The 19,877-nt window shown below is 56.2% G+C and overlaps 1 protein-coding gene across 2 annotated transcripts in view; it reads right to left on the minus strand.

The window, feature by feature from the left end:
• Window positions 1–558: 558 nt before the first annotated feature.
• The window catches only part of ERI3 (ERI1 exoribonuclease family member 3), a 140,942-nt gene continuing 121,623 nt past the window's right edge, over window positions 559–19,877 (minus strand). For both annotated transcript variants that reach the window (XM_069862991.1, XM_069862992.1), the window contains exon 8: window positions 559–2,052. In XM_069862991.1, coding sequence (XP_069719092.1) covers window positions 1,970–2,052 — 83 coding nt within the window. In that variant the 3' untranslated portion in view covers window positions 559–1,969. The remainder of the gene's footprint in view (window positions 2,053–19,877) is intronic.

Consider the following 19,877-nt stretch of genomic DNA (forward strand, 5'->3'; position numbering starts at 1 on the left):
GCGAGCCACTGAAACCCCCGTGACCTCTGCCTGGAGCAGGTGGGCTGCGGTTGCCCCTTCTGGCACTGCCTACTCTGCCAGCTGCCCAGCAGCATCCCTGTCACCGGGGCTGGGCAGGGCCCCTCGGGCACCTGGATGCGGTGGCATTTTCTGCACCGCTCCTGAGCATCTCACTGCTGGGTTCGTGAGGCTCCGCCGGTGGCACCGGCCCTGTGGGGACAGCGAGCCAGGCTGCAGGGTGGGTGACGGTAGCCAGTGGGACATGGTGGCTGTCACCCTCCACCGAGCAGAAGGCTGTGCTGGGGCAGACCTGGCTGTTGGCATCCTTGGGGCAGAGCCATCCTGGGACACAAGCAAAATGAGGTGGTGGGGGACGCTGTCCACCCACGGTGCCCATGCTGGAGAGCAGGGAACCCGGACCTCCCTTCCAGAGCCAAAAGCTCAGCTGTTCGGGAAGCACGGATGCTCTGGGATGCCCAGGAGGTGCAGTCCTGTCGGTGGGACGTCCTGCTCCCGCTGCCCCACACACACTCACACATGCATGGGCACAGCCCGGGCTCCTTTACCCCCAAACTTTATTCATGTGGCACATTTACAGCAAGGATTGGAATAACTAGACAATGAAAATGCTGGGTTTGCATTATCGGTTGGTTTAACTGGAACACCACACACCATGCAGTCATGTACCGCCAAGTTCAGTGCCTGTATTGCCCTTCTGGCTGCCGTCACCGGCTCTGCTCCAGGCCATGCACGCACGGGCCCGGGGCTGCAGCCTCCCTGCAGGTCAGCGCCCGGACGAGGGCTCCATTCAGCAGGGGCCCCAGGGCTGGGTGACACCGGGTGACACCAGGGGGGACCCACGGCCACCCCGGCGGGCTGGGAGCCCACCCAGCCGCAGGGGATGTGCTCGGCATCTCTTCTCAGCCAACAAGCCAGCTGCCGCTGAGCGCCCGCGGGGACCTGCCAGGGGGACCGCGGGCACGTGGGGGGCTGAGCCGCAGCTTGGGAACCGAGGGACGGGGTCGGGGGCGCGGGGCAATTCGCAGCTCCCCCTGCTCGGGTACCTGTGGGCCAGGGGGGTGCGCTGGCACGTCCACCGCCGGCAATGGACGTGGCGCCGCGGCGAGCTTGGCCCCTCGGTGGAGCTGGGGCTGGCGCAAGGGCTGGGCGTCCCACCCAGCCCCGCAAGAGGCACGAGCAGACGGGACGGGGCTCCGCGCGGGCACTGTCACCTCCCTCCTGCTGCCCGGCCGCCCGCTGGGCCCCCTGCCCCGCTGAAGGGAGCCCTCCCGGACCCCGCAGCCCGCGGCGGGGCTGCCAGGGGCTCTGCAGCGGAGAATACAGGCACTTCACCTTGAACATAAAGAGACGGATCGCGTTTGTCACATACAGGAGTCGGAGAGGGGTTAGTGTTGACTCAAAAAGGGGAAAAGGTGCTCGGGGGGAGAGGCGAGGGGCTGGCGGGGAGGGCGAGGGGCCGTCTCGACACTGCTGAGCCTCCGCCAGTGCAGCCCGGGCACCGCAGCCGTCGGGGCCTGAAAACATAAAACCAGAGAAAAGAAAGAAAAAAAGGGAAGGCGGGGAACGGCCCATGCCGGGAAGGAGATGGGGGATGCTCTGGCTACGGGGCAGAGGAGGGAGAACGGGGTAGGATATGGAGGGCGGGTTGGAAATCAGGAGCCAAAGAAAAAAGAACAAACTACGAGTCTAAAATGTGGTGCAAGCGCCCTACGCGGCTGTCCGCTAGCATGGCATAATGTCCGGAGCAGCCCAGAGAGGGAGTCACATCAGGTCTACACAGATTTGCCTTCCCATATATACAATCTCTACTGGAGTTAACAGCTGAAATTGAGATTTTTTGTGTCGGTTCCTCTGGCCTCGGTTGCCGTTTTGTTTGAATGCTGGAGCCCGTCCTCCCCGCCTCGCCGGCGCCGGGCACATGCAGCCCTTGCCTGGCTCGCCTTGGGGATCAAAAGGGTTTGGAGGTCTGCTTGAAGATGAAGCCTCTATGGGCCAGTGTCTTCATGATGTTGGCGATGTTCTTACAGTCGTCTGCGGAGAGAGCACAGAGATGCCAGTTTAGAGCAAAGGGGCTGTCCCCACACCGCGATGGGGACAGCAGGCGATGCCAGAGCTACCCTCCACCAGCCAAACAGGGTCCTCTCCTTCCCCTCGCCCTCCTCGGGCAGGGGCCGTGTGCCACCTGGCTCTCTCTGTTTGCCACCGTGGTTGTCCCCATCCCCGCCAGAGCTGGTGCTTAGTGCTGCCCTGTGCCCCATGAGCCACAGCCACCCCCGACTGGCAGCACCGCGGCCGTGATGGAGAGGGGGAAGGCTCCGGCTGGCGTTATTTACCTGGGACTAAACACAGGCACCGTTTGCTAAAATAGAAGCCGGGCTTAAATTGATTCCTGGTGTCTATATTTCATGTTGAAAATTGGCTTGTAAATCCATGTTTTGATCTATGAGGGCCGTCTCCTTAAGAAAAAGCAAGAGTAAATGTGTAATTTCTCCCTTGACAGCACACGGCGCAGAGGCGATCCTTCTTCCCGCTCCCCTCCGTTTCGGGACAGCTCCACTCGTTCCGATTACCACTCTTTCTTCCTCGCCCCACGCCTTGATGTCTCCATTTCATTACCGCCCGCCCATTTATCAAGCTGTTACGGTAAGGGTGACTTTGCCCACTTGCGTGTGGCAGCGGGGCCCGGCGGACGCGGGGAGAGGGTGCCCCGCGACGGGGGCGCAGGCAGGGCCCCCCTCTCCCCGCCGTCGCCGCCGCGGGATGGATGTTGTGGTGGAGGGAAGGCTGCATCATTACTGATGTGTAAATGATAAAGAAGCCTCCACATCCATCTCCCAACTGTAAATCCAGGGAGTGCTTTATAATCAAGCTACAGCGATAATAATGTGAAATTAGGTCTCTCTATCAACGGGAGGAGGCCTTTTAATCACGGCTTAAAGGGTGCAAACGCTGTTTATCATAATTGAACTGTATCCGGGCTAATTGTGGCCATATTTCACTGTCTAGGAGACAGCAGGCTGCCTGCTGACAGTGCCACGTGCCGGATTGAGGGCCAGCGCTGCCAGCGGGGACGGGGCTGCCACGCTGCCTTGCTCTTCCCTGCCAGCTCTGCCCAGCCCCGTGACCTGTTGGCAAAGCCATCGTCCCTTCCCCAGCATCGGGCTGGCGGCGTAGGGAGCATCCACTGCGTGCAGCTCCCTGGGGAACTGCCCTGAGCTGCTCGGGATTCTCCTGGCGGGTGGCTGGCAGTGGGAGAGGGGACACTCCCTTCCCGAGTGTCCCTCCAGGCTTCCTCATGGCACCCCTGCCTGTGTGCCACGCTGGGGAAAGGAGCTGGGCAGCCCAGTGAAGGAGAGGTGTCCTCAGCCCCCCTGGCTGCTGTGGTGGCAGAAACAAGCTCGTCTGTCTGTGCCTCCTCTACTGGTTGAGGTGGCACCGATGGCTCCGGAAGGGTCCTGGAGATGACGGGTGTCCCGCCCGGCCAAGCCACAGTGCCAGCTCCTACTGCCACTTGTTCCCGTTCAGGTGAGTCCCACACCATCCTTAGGGGACCCTCTGCTCCATCTGTCCCACCCCAGGCCAGCTGAGCCCCAGGAAACCAGCTTCCAGTGGGACCCAAGAGGGAGACGGTGGCTCAAAAGCCGGGGAAACCGAGGCAGGGGAGCGCAACCCCTAAAAAAAGGAACAGCGAAGCAAATTCTGGTCTCTGAGATGTGTCAGGGGGTGGCTCGGATTTGAAAGCTCTGCTCTGCCCCACCTCAAAGACCTTGGGTGCGGCTGAATGGGCAGCAGAACCCCATGGCACCACCTGTCCTCCCCAAGCTGGTCCTTGGGTTTAGGAAGAAGCCCGTGGTCGCAGAAGCTCTCCCCAAGGACCAGCGGTCCTTGGGGAGAGCTTCTGCGACCACGGGCTTCTTCATAACCTCACCAGCTGTGTCCCCAAAGCCTTATTGTGCTGGGAGCTGCCCTGGTCCCCGAGCTGCCACCCTGCAAAGCCAGCGGGACCCCAGTGGGTTGGTGCCACCCGCACGTCTGGCACCATCCTCACCGTCCCAAGCGATGCCACGACCCGCCAAGCTCGTCGTAAGTCATTTAGTGAGACTCATTCCAAATCAGCACTAAGGTAAACACGCTTATTATAATTATCCATGTAAAAAAAAAAATCAACAACAGCAGAACAACTTTCTAATATGCAATTACAGCCATCTATTGATTTTACAATGTAATCCGCTCCGATTGATTTAATAACACAATTATAGGCTGGCTCTCGGGATATTAGAGTGGGAGATTTTCATAAACTCCAAAGCAAAAAACTAAGCGGCTTTTAAAACAACACAGTCAGATGGCTGTTTGGGGAATTATTAGCAATATGAAATCCTCTAAATCTGGCCGTCGTTACCTTGTGAAAGGAATTTCTATTACAAAAATGCCAATTGACAGTCTAAGAGAGCACGAACGGGATTGCTTTGCTGCTCTTTCAGCACTTAATCCATCGCAAAGGTGAGCACGGGGAAGGCGATGAGCGGGGTCTGAGGCAGGTGAGGGGGATCGGGCAGCCCCGCGCCCCATCCCAGCTCTTCCCAGGGTGGCCACGGCCACGATGGGGCTGCCCTGGCACCCGGGCTGGCACCCAGCAGCCCTGTCCCACCAGGATGACCCCCCCGCCACCTCCACCTGGGGTGTACCTGGCCCCGGACACCTCCAGGGGCTTTTGGGGTGTCCCCAAGCCCGGGCAGGGGGACGCACGGCTGGGGTGAAGGTGGCTGTGCTGGTGCCACCCAGGCGCGCACGCACGCATGCCCCCGCTCTCCGCGTGCTCGCTCCCTCAATGTATTCCTGACTTTATGGGCACATTTTTCTTGTCAAGCTGACAGGGTTGCTAAGTGGATTTCTCCCTGATATGCGGACGGATTATCACATTACTCCAATGTCCTACACAAACATATTACTTTATATTCAATAGCCCTAATGAATATAAACTGCTTTTTCTTTTTTGGGGGTGGGGGGTAATCTATAGATTTTTAATGAGGGCACTATTAACTCCCTCCTCTTTAAAACAGACTGAGGTGCAGCCTCTGAGTAGAAAATCAATGGTGTTATTGTAGGAATATTGTATATTGATATTGTAATAATAAGATGCAATTGATTTAGGGGTGTTGCGTGGTGTGTGTGGAAGGGGTCAGCCTGGGGTTATCCTGCCTCCTGCCAACCCAGCGGTGGCTCTGTCCTGCCTCCCTGCCCTCGCCTCGTCCCGCCGCTCCCGAGTGCTGCGGTTACCCTGGGACGGCCAGGATTGGACTCGGCCCGAGATGCTGAGTCCTGGACACCTCTGGGACCTTCCCTGCCAGGCAGCCTTGTTGGGTTTTAACCCCTCCACCTGGTGTTTCAGTATCATCCTACTGTCTCCAGCTCCCAAGTGACAGGACAAGAGGCAATGGCCTCCAGTTGTGCCAGGGGAGGTTCAGATTGGACATCAGGAAATATTTCTTCACCAAAAGGGTTCTCAGGCACTGGAATGACTGCTCCGGGGGGTGACTGAGTCCCCACCCCTGGAGGTGTTGGGTAGACTTGCTGATCTCAAAGGTCTTTTCCAACCTAGACTTTCTATGATTCCATGACCCACTGTGACACTGCGCAGCCTCAACACCCACATCTCAGCCCCTTGACACTCAGGGACAGCAGCACATCACAGAATCACAGAATCACAGAATAACCAGGTTGGAAGAGACCCACCGGATCACCGAGTCCAACCGTTCCTACCAAACACTAAACCATGTCCCTCAGCACCTCGTCCACCCGTGCCTTAAACACCTCCAGGGAAGGTGACTCAACCACCTCCCTGGGCAGCCTGTTCCAGTGCCCAATGACCCTTTCTGTAAAGAATTTTTTCCTAACGTCTAGCCTAAACCTCCCCTGGCGGAGCTTGATGCCATTCCCTCTTGTCCTGTCCCCTGTCACATGCACACACGCAAGGTGGAAGACCTGTATTTTTACGGCTGGAGTTTGCTGCTGTTCAGCATTGCTGACTGCCCTTGTCCTTGGATGGACATGGACGTTCCCACCCTGCTCCTCTGCCAGGATTGAGCAGAAACCCCCCAGCCCGCAGTGCTGGGCTCAGCACTTGGCGTGCGCCCTCCCTAAAGCTGCTGCAGCAGCACCGCCACGAACCCAGGGAAAACACGAGGATTTAGGCAGCAAGAGGCTGGCACGATGTGGCTGCACCACGGGAATGGCCTGCCAGGAGAAGCAACGGGCACCATGGGACCAAACCACCTGGCCACCACCGCCACGGGGACCTGGAGGGCTGAGTGCTGCTGTGACCACCGTCCGCTGGCCCAAGATGCAAGGAGGGAGCTTTCCAATCCCAAAAGAGGGGCTGGGGGAGCACAGGGCCCCCCTAAATGTGCTCATTTGGAGGCAGCCCCGCCGCACCTGGGCTACGGCTGGGAAGACGGATCACCCCCCGCCCAAGCTGAGCAGGTCCATATTTAAACTGTCCCCATGCTTTATGGGCTGTACAAGAACTGATGCTCAGGCGACGAGGGGCCATTTGTCAATGTTCTAATGGCAGATTACTGTTAATGAATAATATCACCGCTGCCTTTGTATAACAGCTCCCTGCAAAGTGGAAACAGGGCTGCCCGGCCACCACTGCCCTTCGTCACCCCAGGTGACAGCAAGTGGCCTTGGGACCAGTGGGAGCCGGGCAGTCGCCACGCGTCCCAGCACTCCTGCCGGTGTCCCCAGCAGTCACCAAGGGGAGCGCTGGGCGCTGTGTCCCCCACGGGGGCTGCACGCTCCCCCTGAGCAGGAACATCCCCAGAAGGGGACAGCCATCAGGGGTCAGAGGTGACAGCGTTTGCTCAGCAACGGAGCCAGGAGGGAGCTTTGGCTGGTCTCCATCCATCCCAGATGGAGACACTGGGATGCCCAGCGACAGCGGTGACAAGGACATGGCAGAGCTCCCAGCCTGAAGGGATCCATAGGGACACCGGGGATGGTCCTTGCAGGCTGCTCCCAAATGAATGGCCTCATAATCCTGCGCAGGGCGAGGGGCTCCGCGTGCCCCGCACAGCCAGCAGGTATATTAATAGGTGGAGCTGACAGCGACGTGCAGAATATTAAGAATAACTTACCTCATTATCTGCAATTACGTTACTGCCACACACCTCATTTCTTCACGAAGAAAAGAAAATTAGTTTTATATTGACTTCATCCCAGTGCCTCCCCTGCCCGCCCCGCCGCAGACCTCCCGCACGGTGCGGAAGAGGGGCTGGGCACAATTAATCCTCGCCCTACCTGTTGCTGTCCCTGTCCCGGGGAGCGGGATGCTCATCCCATCCTGCATATCGGGGCTCTTTGAGGCCTCCAAATGCTGCTCACCCCAGCTGGGGCATCCTGGCAGGATACAGCACTGCAGGACACCTGGCTGCCTGGCACAGACGATGCCGTGCGGAGGGATCCTGAGATGAAGGAATCCCAGCTAGAGGGGACCAACAGTTGGGGCTGAGCTCTCTTGCACCATCCCCAACAGCTCCTGGAGCGAAATTGCTGGGTGCAAGGGTGGCACAGGGTGTGCAGAGCCCTCGGTTTGTCCTCCAGCCCCTGTGACCATCTCCACGCATCCAGCATCTTTGCAGGCCGGCAGGATCCCCAGGGCAAACAAAGCGAGGGCTCCGCTCCTGGCTGCGGCCGCTCACCGGCCAGGAGGGAAGGGGAACAGCGTGTGCAGCAATACAGGGAAAAAAGCCAATTTCATCTTTATTAGGAGGAGATTTCTCTTTTAGTAATAAGCACACTTCAAATAATTAGCGTGTTTTACGTAATAATGAAATTATGGAAATGTAGGCCACTTATTCAAACAAGTCACCATTACCATATTTTTAAATATTAGACTTAATTAGAGTTTATCACTTCAGAGAAGTACGAGGAGTGGAGATTTTTTTCCCTTTACAAAAAAAATCCTCATAAAGTGTTTATTAAGAGCGGGTAAGAAGGGGATAATGATCTGTTTGGAAATTAAGGCAATCAAACATTTAATGCTCTGCACTCCTGTAGGCAAAAGCATTCAAATGAGTCAATTATACATCCATTATCCAGGCACGATTAAACAAGGCAGGACGGGGAATTTGTCCTCCACATCACGCGATTGTCGCGAGGACTTATGTCCACTTAAAGGCAGCTAATAAAACACTAAAGTTGGGCAAGAAGAGGAAGGGAGGAGAGGGAAAAAGGGAAGAACAAGGGAAGAGAGGCGGCGGGTCAGCGGGACAGCAGAGGGACAAGGGTGGGAGGTGGGGAAGGACAGAGCCGTGTCTGCATTCCAGCCCTTCATAAATCAAAGTAATTAAGTTAACATGAAAATCAACTTCACCATCCCGTTAAATTACAGCATTTGCATATTAGGACTCAAATGAAGTAGGGAGCCGGCGAGGGGGTGGGATGGGGGGAGGGACTGGGGGGGGAGTCAGGGCAGAAGGATGGGGGCGCACCAAAAAAGGAACCATTTATTACGGTGAATAACTAATTTCAGAATTTATAGCGCTGGATTTTCGTTCCCGTGCCATTTATATTACAGAAGGAAATTAAGGGGCGGGCAGGAGGCTGGCTGGACATCTTTCTGCGTTATTGCTTGTCTGCCATTTGCAAATCATTATTAATTGTGGCCCGTGTCGCTGGTGCAGCAGGGCAGGGTGCCTGGACAGCCGGAGCAGACACACATATCTCTTCATCAGGACCCCAGCCGCTAGCCCTGGAGAGCCAATTACCCCTCCCTGATTGGTATCAGATAAGGAGGGAATTTTTACAAATTAGGGAATAAATAGAATTTCCACACGTGGAGCAGGGAGGGCTTGAGAGGCAGTAATGAAAAACGATACATCACCATCAGCCAGACAACCCTATTCATACGCCGATGCATTACGCTCACTACTCATAATCCCGCCGAGTGACAGACAGCCGCCGGGCCAGAGGGAGAGCATCCCGCCGGCCAGCCCGCTCCGGAGCACGGCCTCCAGCCTCCAGACCTCTCCCGGCAGCCCAAGAAGGTCTCCCCGTGGCCGGCCTTGTGGCACAACCTCTGCCACGGTCTCATTGGTCATGCACATTGTGCCCGGCATCGCTCCCCGGCTGGTGGGGACAGACCTCCTGGCAGATGTGACAGGGTGTGGGAGCTGTTCCTGCTCTGCTGCCTGAACCAGGGGTCCAGCAGGACCAGCCTCCAAACTCGACCCCGAGTTTGGCGATTAAAGTTGACGACCAAGCAGCCAAGCCTCTCAGCCACCTCTCCAGGAAGCACATCTTCCCCAACAGTATCCAGTCCAAACCATGTCCTCAAGAAACCTCCTCCTCCCTCGGTAGAATCATAGAATCACTAGGTTGGAAAGGACCCACTGGATCGTCGAGTCCAACCATTCCCATCAAGTACTAAACCATGTCCCGCAGCACCTCATCCACCCATCTTTTAAACCCCTCCAGGGAAGGTGACTCAACTCCCTCCCTGGGCAGCCTGTTCCAGTGCCCAATGACCCTTTCCGTGAAAAATTTTTTCCTATTGTCCAGCCTAAACCTCCCCTGGCGGAGTTTGAGGCCATTCCCTCTCGTCCTGTCCCCTGTCACTTGGGAGAAGAGCCCAGCTCCCTCCTCTCCACACCCTCCTTTCAGGTAGTTGGAGAGAGCAATGAGGTCTCCCCTCAGCCTCCTCTTCTCCAGGCTATACAACCCCAGCTCCCTCAGCTGCTCCTCGTAAGACTTGTTCTCCAGGCCCCTCACCAGCTCCATTGCTCAGTATCCTGCTATCCCTACCTGATTTTGGAGAAGAATGTGCCTTTTTCTACCATCCAGCCTCCAAACCAGCCCCACAGCGCTCAGCTCCTCTGCTCGGCCAGCCCTGGGTCCCCCTGCACCGGTGAGGTCCCTGTGTCACCAGGAGCAGTGCCAGGGCTCGGGGATGTGGGAGGCAGAACCGGCTCGGAACAGCCACAGGAGGCAAGGATTGTGGTAGCGAGGTTCTGCTCCAGTGGGAAGAGACTCATGCTGGGGCAACTCCATGTCGCCGTGAGCCCTTGCCCAGGGCAGACCCAGAGGCATCACCTGGCTGCGTTCCCTGAGCCAGGCACCTACTTTTAGACCCCAGCACCTCCCCATGACAGCACAGACCTTTTCCTTGGGGTTTGACAGAGCTGGATGGCCCCAAGAATGCAGCCAGCACCCAGCTAACAGGACCTTAGCATGCAGCCAGTTTTGGAAAGAGCAAAGCCTGGAAGCGCGGGGACCCCGCTGACCTTCGGGATCCCAGTTAGTGCTGCTCTCCCCAGTGCCAGAGCTGCGCACCTCCACGCCCCTAATTAGCTCTCTCTTATGACAAGCACGTCACTAAACAAAATGCTCGGCAGGAGATCAATCTCGCCTGTAAGTCACGCAGCCTTTAATTTATTCAGCATACAATGTCGCTCCACCGCTGCATTCCTGTAATTTATACCGTACACTGTCGTGTATTATTTAACTCGTCCGAGTGTTTTACAGCTCGCCTGAAAGTCGCCGTGCAGAATAAAGTCAGGTCTGGGGCACTGGTGAGGGGCAGGGACGAGGCAAGCTGCCCCCTTCTCCAGGGCTGGTACGGGGACAGGGTGATGGTGACAAGTTCCTGCAGAAGTTGGTGGCTCAGGGCCCCTCTCTGGGGCTCTGCGGGTGGGAAGGGGAGAACGAGGTGGGTCACCACAGGAGACCAGTAAATCACAGGATCCAGTGCTGGTGCTTCCCTACAGAAAGGTGATAGGACGAAAGGGAATGGCCTCAAGCCGCACTAGGGGAGGTTCAGACGGGACACACGGAAAAATTTCCTCACCAAAAGGGTTATTGGGCACTGGAACGGCTGCCCAGGGAGGGGGTTGAGTCACCATCCCTGGAGGTGTTTAAAGGATGGGTGGATGAGGCGCTGAGGGTCGTGGTTTGGTGACTGATGGGAATGGCTGGACTCGATGATCCAGTGGGTCCTTCCCAATCTAGTGATTCTATGATTCTCCCCACGCACACCCTCTGGCAGGCAGCGTGTGGTGGGAAGGCTCCTTCCTGGCCCCTCCAGCAGGACACAGGGTGGCAGCAGCCAGACCCTGAGCATAGAAGAGAGACCTGGCCCCAAAACTGAGGTAAGGACTGGGGCTACACTGGGCTGAGAGCTGGTGACAGCAGGTGCAGCTGCTCCGAGCAGCTCACCTAGAGCTTAGAATCATAGAATCATGCCTTTGGCCGTGCAGCTGGAGGGAAACAATCAGTGATGTAGAGCTGGGTATCCTCCCAGGGAAGGTTAAAACCTCTGTTCAGTGTAAAGTTGCCATATCTAAGTACTTATGATCAGGATATTTATGGCTAGTTTATTCCAGGCTGTTAAAGGCAGCAGTAGTTACCCGCAGATAAAGGGAATTTGGCTCCCCTGACGCCTTTTCTCCCCATGCCACAGGCACGCTTGGCCGGAGCCAGGTGCTTGTGGTGTATAACTCACCCGATGGTCCCTGCTAAACCCTGCGCCAGGGCTGGGCATGAGGATGCTTGGCACGGCTGGGATGATGGCTCTGGTTCTGCTGAGTAGGAGCTGAGGGGACAGACAGGCGTGAGAGATATTGTCCCCCTGTCCCTGACTGATCCTGCTGGGTACCAGGACGTCCCCAAGCTGCAGGGAGAACTTCAGCCTGCCTTCCTGCTGGTTCCCAGCACTGGTGCAGCTGTCCCTGCCTCCTGAACCCCCTCCGCGTGCTGCCGTGCCCTTCTCTGATGAAGAGTTCATTTAGGGTAGCAGAAGGCCAGACTCTGGGGTTTTGCAGGGCATTTTGAACCCTGCAAACCCCCTGACACCTCTTGGCTGTTGGTTCTGCTCCACATCCAACTCCTGACATCCAGTCCCACCACTGGGATTGGGACCCTAATTAGGGAGAAATTTCAAGGGAGAAATGGGAGGGTTTATAAAACTGAGTTTCTCTGCCTGTGAGTGACACGAGATGTCAGAGAAAGGAAATAAAAGGCAAGGATGCAATTCCAGTGCCACCAAGAGTGTGTGGCGAGTCCTAATGGAAAGTTCTTCTGCTCTTTAAAGCTTGGTCAGATGGCCTAGTTATTGCTTTAAAAGGACCCAGAATCAAACCGCGGCGCTGCACTCGAAGCATTCAAATAAAGCGAGCAGTGTTTCTGCAGGTCCAGCGAGGCAGAGGCAGGCGATTACACAGAGAAGGGCAGGCCTCTTTATCTTGGAGGGAGACCTACCTATTTTTAAACATTAGCTCCAAATCAGCAGCTCACCTCTTTGTCTCACACAAACCCTCTCTTGCCTTCTGGAGGAGAGATCAAACGCCAGCCCTGCTGCCATTGTTTCTCTCCCAGCGAGATGGATGCGGGACTGTAATCTTCCCACAAAGCCGCATGCTTCAAAGGCATCAAAAGTGCTTATTAAAAGTCCTAGGAAACTAATTTAATAACATCCCAAAGGTTGAAAAAAAATCATTGGCGGCAGCTCAAAATACAACCTGTCGAGGGAGGCGGAGCCCAGTTTGACACAACTCCATCACGCAAGGCTGGGGTGCTTTGGCACACAGACCTGCTTCCCGTGGTCTGATCACCCCAGCGCTGCTCATTCTCTTGCCAGGGATGCGTCCAAGGGAGTGGGAGCGTGGGACACCCTGTCCCGATGGCACAGCCAGCGCAGCTCACGGGGGATTGTCCCCCCACCAAGCGCTTTGCACTGAGACTGCAGGATTGGAGGCGTCCTCGCACAATGGGGATGGGGACTGGCCATCCACCCTGGCTCTGCAGCTCGGCTCCCCTTGTCGCCATCCCAGATGTAGGATTTCAGGCTTGCCTGTGAAACATGGAAAGCACCAGAAGGCCTTTGCCAGCCATCATAGAATCATAGAGTGATAGGATCACCAGGTTGGAAAAGACCCACCGGATCATTGAGTCCAACCATTCCTATCAATCACTAAACCATGTCCCTCAGCACCTCGTCCACCCACCCCTTAAACCCCTCCAGGGAAGGTGACTCAACTCCCTCCCTGGGCAGCCTGTTCCAGTGCCCAATGACCCTTTCCGCGAAAAATGTTTTCCTATTGTCCAGCCTAAACCTCCCCTGGCGGAGCTTGAGGCCATTCCCTCTTGTCCTGTTCCCTGTCACTTGGGAGAAGAGCCCAGCTCCCTCCTCTCCACAACCTCCTTTCAGGTAGTTGGAGAGAGCAATGAGGTCTCCCCTCAGCCTCCTCTTCTCCAGGCTAAACACTCCCAGCTCTCTCAGAAGTTCCTCATAAGGCCTGTTCTCCAGCCCCTTCACCAGCTTCGTTGCTCTTCTCTGGACTCGCTCCAGAGCCTCAACATCCTTCTTGTGGTGAGGGGCCCTGAAATGAACACAGGATTCGAGGAGCGGTCTCACCAGTGCTGAGTCCAGAGGGAGAATAACCTCCCTGGACCTGCTGGCCACGCTGTTTCTGATCCAAGCCAAGATGCCATTGGCCTTCTTGGCCACCTGGGCCACTGCTGGCTCATGTTCAGTTGCTGTCAACCAACACCCCCAGGTGTCTGGCCTTGTGGCAGCTTTATTCAAGGCTCACCCAGAGTGACAGGCTAGGAGGAGGCAGACACATATCAGGCCCATAGATGACGCAGCCGGGGACGTCAGCCAGACCTACAGAGCCATGTTACAGAGACCTGTGCGCTATGGGTGACACAGACCTGCGCGTCTCCCACAGGGACAGGGAGACACACGTGCCTTCTCGCTAACGTGCAGCATTCCCGCTGTGTACGTGCAGCACACACGTGCCTCCAGCCACAACAACATGAGGACTGTGCTCCCTGGCATCCCCCAGAGCTGGTCCCCGCTCCCAGCCCACACTGGGTGACACGTGGGACCCCAGGGCTTCATCCCATGTGAACAGTGCAGGCTCTGGTGGAAAGGGGCAGAGGATGGAAATTAACGCTTCAGCCTCTGTCTCATCCTGCCCATTAGCGGGGCTGTTTTACTCCGGATCATTAAATATGTATATCTTATTACACGCCTTGTTACAGTATTGAGCTCTATTGACTGATAATAAATTCCAAGCATCATCCTGGTCATAAATTTATCTGGAGATGATGAAGACTCAATAATCTAGTCATGCAGATAATATGATAGGGCCTTAAAAAAGATCATTACATTATATGTCAAAATTAAAAGTGAAATACACTTTATTAACACTGTTTCCACACTCAGGGCCATTACTTGTTATATCCCCTCCTGCCCTCCTACCCACCCGCACACTGTCCCTTGGGTGAGCCAGGGAAGGCAAGAAGAGGCAGAGTTGTCACAGCTCTGCCTGGGCAGGTGGCAGAGGGACATGAGGGGTGACAGGCAGCACAGATGATCACCCTGGGATGCTTCAGCTTGGCCCCAGGGATGCAGCACCCTGCCTGGTACAGCACCACTGCCCTGCCCATCGGGCAATGGCCTCCGAGCATCTCCAGGTGTCTCAACAAGCTCCGTGTCTGGTGCCATTCGCTGCCTGCAGGCAGCTTTATAGAATCATAGAATCACCAGGTTGGAAAAGATCCACCAGATCATCGAGTCCAACCATTCCTATCAAACACTAAACCATGTCCCTAAGCATCTCGTCCACCCGTCCCTTAAACCCCTCCAGGGAAGGTGACTCAACCCCCTCCCTGGGCAGCCTCTGCCAGTGCCCAATGACCCTTTCCGTGAAAAATGTTTTCCTATTGTCCAGCCTAAACCTCCCCTGGCACAGCTTGAGGCCATTCCCTCTCATCCTGTCCCCTGTCACTTGGGAGAAGAGCCCAGCTCCCTCCTCTCCACAACCTCCTTTCAGGTAGTTGTAGAGAGCAATGAGGTCTCCCCTCAGCCTCCTCTTCTCCAGGCTAAACACCCCCAGCTCTCTCAGTCGCTCCTCACAAGGCCTGTTCTCCAGCCCCTTCACCAGCTTCGTTGCTCTTCTCTGGACTCACTCCAGAGCCTCAACATCCTTCTTGTGGTGAGGGGCTCTGAAATGAACACAGGATTCGAGGAGCGGTCTCACCAGTGCTGAGTACAGAGGGAGAAGAACCTCCCTGGACCTGCTGGCCACGCTGTTTCTGATCCAAGCCAAGATGCCATTGGCCTTCTTGGCCACCTGGGCCACTGCTGGCTCATGTTCAGTCGCTGTCAACCAACACCCCCAGGTCCCTCTCCTCCAGGCAGCTTTCCAGCCAGACGTCTCCTAGTCTGTAGCTGCTCAGGGTTGTTGTGCCCCAAGTGCAGGACCCGGCATTTGGCCTTGTTAAACTTCATCATGTTAAACCTTTATTGTAGCCATCAGGAGGAAGGGCAGCCTTGTCCCCAGTTTTCAGAGGGAAAAGTGACCCTCTCCAGCGTCTTACAGCACTGCTCCCCTAGGCTCCAGCAAGCTGCAGAGCCACAATGGGTCCCCTCTCGAGCCTGGCTGCACCGTGGTGTGGCACAGACAGATGGGGAGCACACATGAGGATGTGGGTGTCCCCTCTGAGAAGACAGGGCTCCTGGCCAGCTCCTAGTGCCCTGGTGCCTGTCTCACGGAGCTGCCCCTCGGTGGGATGGCGAGAGTCACACAGCTGCCGGCCAGGAGGAACTGGGGCTCAGCTCCCTCCTCCTGCTAGTTCTCTGATGCCATTCCTCTCCTTCAACAAGAAGGTCACAGCCATTTCAAGTCTTGTCACGAGGGCAGGTGGCTTGTGCCCCTCCTGCCTGGCAGGGCTGGCCTGGCCACGCTCCTGCCCGCAGATCAATGGCACACGGCGGGTTTGAAGTGTCCCTCGACACCCTTTCCCTCCACCACCTTCCTCTCCGCGCACGCAAGGTGATGAGCGCTGAGGGGGGGGCCCGCGGATCGATGCTGCGACACGGATCGGCTGCCAGGAAAAACCAATCATGGATCAGATGGAAACCGACTTCGTCTTGTATCTGCCTGGCTCTCGCCCGGATAGATTGGCTGGAGAAATCCGATGGCAAGAGGAGACAAAAGGGGAGGCGATGGGGAGAGGAGGAAAGGGCTGATAATGCTCCTGCCGTGGCCGCTCTAATCTGTGACAGCCTGAGGATTTGCTGAAAACCATTATCACATTGCTCTCCCTTCTCTTGTCCCTGATAAAGCCCTGGCTAATCTGTTTGTTGCAGGTATTGAACGAATACGTTTAGCGAAACAAGGGGTGTGTGCACCTCCCTGCCCCTGGAGCAGTTTTTCTCGCTGCACCTCTGGCATCGCCAGGAGGCAAAGGGGGAGCAGGGGAGGTAGGGATGGATTTGGGTGCAGTTTTGCTGTGGATGCGTGCTCTGCCCTGGTGGGAAGGGTTTATCATCATCATTTTTATCCCTGGCGGGCAGAGCTACTGTGCTTGGCACAGGGGAAAACATCCCTGCTGACCACCCTTTGCGAGGTTTTCGGGGAGCTTTTCTGTAGGCATTTCATCTTCATAACGCAGCTCGCAGAGGGTGGTGAGCGATACCCTGGGGCTGGTGGATGATGCAGCAGGGCTGCAGCACATCCCAGCTGGGAGCACAGTCACAGCCCTTCGTGCACCTAGCCACACTTCCACAGGGAGAGAAGCTGAGATGGGGAACACGAGGAGGAACAGCCCTTGGGTTCCCCATCTACTGGAGCCCAGCTTGGCTCGTGCCTGCCTGTCCCGCTGCTGACCTCGGTCCTCCCCTTGCGAGAGGCTCCTTCTCCAGGGACGAGATAATTCAGTGGCTGTGAAAGCCCAGACCCAGGGCTCCCGCAACCGCCTGTTACAAACAGTTCTAGTGGAACATTAATTATAGTAATTTAGCTGTGGAACACTAACTGCAGCCAGTGCAATAGCATTCAGTACATTAGTGGCTATAACCCACTCCTTAAAAAAGACATTTGGCTACTGACAGCTGATCAAATGAGTTGTGAAGCATAACCAAAGGGTGGGGGGGGAACGCAAAGCATGCGGGGAGTGAGGTGTGGGGCAGCCAGATAGGGTTCAGCACCTTGGGGGTGCAGTGGAGGGCCAGGAGGTGGCAGGAACCCTCCTGCCCACCACAGATGGGGGGGCAGCACCTTGGGGGTGCAGCAGAGGGACAGGAGGTGGCAGGCACCCTCCTGCCCCCCACGCTGCACGCGGGCCAGCGAGGTCCCCACGCCACAGGCAGCGCTCAGCGAGCAGGGACCGCATCTCAGCAGTATGTCAAACAGAAGGACATTTCCTTCTATCTCCCAGCCGCCGCCCCAGGGCACAATCCACCTACATTCAATCGTTACTCCACTACACATGTTTCCTTTCCAGCCTCGGATTATTTTTTATCATCAAATTACCGTGGCGATAAGATGGAGTAGATGCGATAGCGAGAAAAGCACCTGCCCTCCCCTCTCCCCCTTCCTCAGCATCCCTCCTCCTTCTGCCACCCAGCAGGCTGGGGGTTTATCCAAATGTCAGGGGGTGAGGGAAGACACCCTGGTAGGTTGATTTGCCATCTTGGGAGCAAACCATGGCTGGCAGATGCATTGGGTGGATGCAGGCAGTCTGGGTGCCCACCAAGCCGGACAGAAAACTTGTGGGGTGCCCTGCCGCAGCGTGGGATCCCGCTGGCAGAGCTGGAGCTGAGCACCCACTCCCTGTGGCTCCACTGCAGCACTCCAGCCTCCCCGCCGCACCCGATGCACCCGCTGGGCACTGGAGGTGTGACACCAGCACCGCGGCAGGGACATGGGAGCCCTGGCACAGCCAGGAAAAGCGTGGCTGAGCCATTTCCAGCCTGCAAGGCCCTGCTGTGATGAATCCTCCCCATCTCCTTGTTTACTCCAGCCTGCAACAAATGAGTCCCTGCCTGTGCGGGGATAGCTCATCCGGAGGAATGCTCTTTCAGGCCTCTCCCTCTAATCCCTATTAATTTAAATAATGCTCGGCCACTCTTCTCAAACTATTTATTATTTATCAGGTTTGTTTATTTGTAGCTAACAGGTAGCGCTCAGCATGCGTCCCCAGCACAGGGACAGGGGCCGTTCATCACATCGGCTCCCCCGCCATCCACCATCCGTCAATTACTCCTGCTTCCTTTAATTAGTAATGAGGACTAATATCTCTGCCTGGGATGGTGGCTGGAGCGGAACTTCCCTCCGGTGGCAACCAAGTAGCACAAGGGAGGGAATGAAAAATAAATACCTGCACCAGGCTGCTGCCGCTGCTGCTCCTGGGTGAGCAGGGGTGCTCACCAGCCACAAACACCCCTTCCCAGGGGATGTCCGCTCCCCAACAGCTCCCTAAATGTTCCCTGTACACCAGACACTCCTACCCAGCAGGGCAGGGGAGGTGATGCCAGCCAGGTCCTGAGCCACGTGTTCCCCTTGCCACATGGCAGGGCCACCCCAAACCAAGGGGGATCCCCTGCCAAGCCTCAGCTGCTGAGCTCCTCACAGGTTTCAGCAAGGGGAAGCCTAAATTAAATGCCCATTAGAGCCTGTGGCCTCGTCCTGGGGAGCTCTGTATCAGAACATGCCATCCACAGGCAGCCTAATAGCGAAGGCAGCACATGATATAAATGGAGCCCCTTTGATTTATTGACTGGGAGAAGTTTTTACACGATAGCCCATTAAGACGGACGGCTCTGTTTACAGCCAGGCCATCTAGCTATAGGGACCCTGAACTGGATGGTGTGTTTTGCTATTGCTCTTCAGGCAGACATCTCATTAAGCGGAACAGCATATGGAGCTCTCTGGATCTATACTTCACGAGTCCTGAGGGAGGCTTTTACCATTTTTAATAAGCGGGCAAGGTTAGCAAACCTGCAACGTGGTGACCTCCCCTCCCCGTGCGATGGATCTCCCTGAAACACAGAGAGCTGGACTCGCTGGGTGCGTGCGGGACTCCATAAATCACCTCCCCACGGCCACCCGGGGAAACCGGCTGGGGTCCGGCAGGCTCTGTCGCATCCTAAACCAGCGCACGGCTCAGCTCAATGCTTGGTGTGGAGCGGTACGGAGCATTCCCCTTCCCATTGCTCCAACGGGGTCACAGGGGGCACGTGGGCAGCTGAGGCAGCAAAGGTGCTTTAAGGCAAGAGCATTAACACGATAGCTACAGTGGAGCAAACGAACCCCTCAGCTGGAAACAAAACCCCTAGCTGGCTGTTGAGGGGGGATTATTCCGTATTCAGTAACACGGCTGTTTAGGAGACAAGTAATCTCTAGCACAGACCTCCAGCTCTTCTCCGATCTGATAAAGCCCTGCAGCCTTTGGGCAAGCTGGCCCCTGCAGGGGCTGCTAGATCTGGATGCCACGGCTGGGGCTGCCAGGGAAGAAAGAGGAGCAGGAAGGCAGGCACGTGGGGCAAGATGCTGAGGGATAGGGTGGACACGCTGCAAACAGCTCACCTGGGACACTTTTCCAAAGCCAAAGGGCTTGTGCAAGGTTTAGGTGCTGCTGCTCCGGCACTACTCACATCCCCAGGTACAGCAGCACAGATGCAAGGCAGCAGGTGCTTAAGTGCAGAGTGTGTGCCCTCCCACTCCCCGACAACAGCAATCTGGCTCTTGCCCATCAGCCAGACCTTAAATCCCTGTTTTCCACCCCTGCGGTACTACCTAAGCACTATAACCATCACCTATCACCGGTGCATAACTTGCACATCTAAAATTCACACCATGGAAGAGCCTGCCAGAAAAGCAGGAGACAGAAAACGTGGTTGTTTCCATTTGAGAAGTCTCGCTGGGAAAGAGGGAAGGCAGAGAGGGACAAATGGGACAGACATGGTGGCATATTTGGGTCTCTTTCTGGCAATTCTCTCACAAACAGCCTGAGCATCTTTGAAATGAAATTTTGTAGGCGATTAGCTCACAATGTGAACTTAATTG

The sequence above is a fragment of the Phaenicophaeus curvirostris genome, chromosome 8 (assembly GCF_032191515.1).
Source record: "Phaenicophaeus curvirostris isolate KB17595 chromosome 8, BPBGC_Pcur_1.0, whole genome shotgun sequence".
Lineage (NCBI taxonomy): Eukaryota > Metazoa > Chordata > Aves > Cuculiformes > Cuculidae > Phaenicophaeus > Phaenicophaeus curvirostris.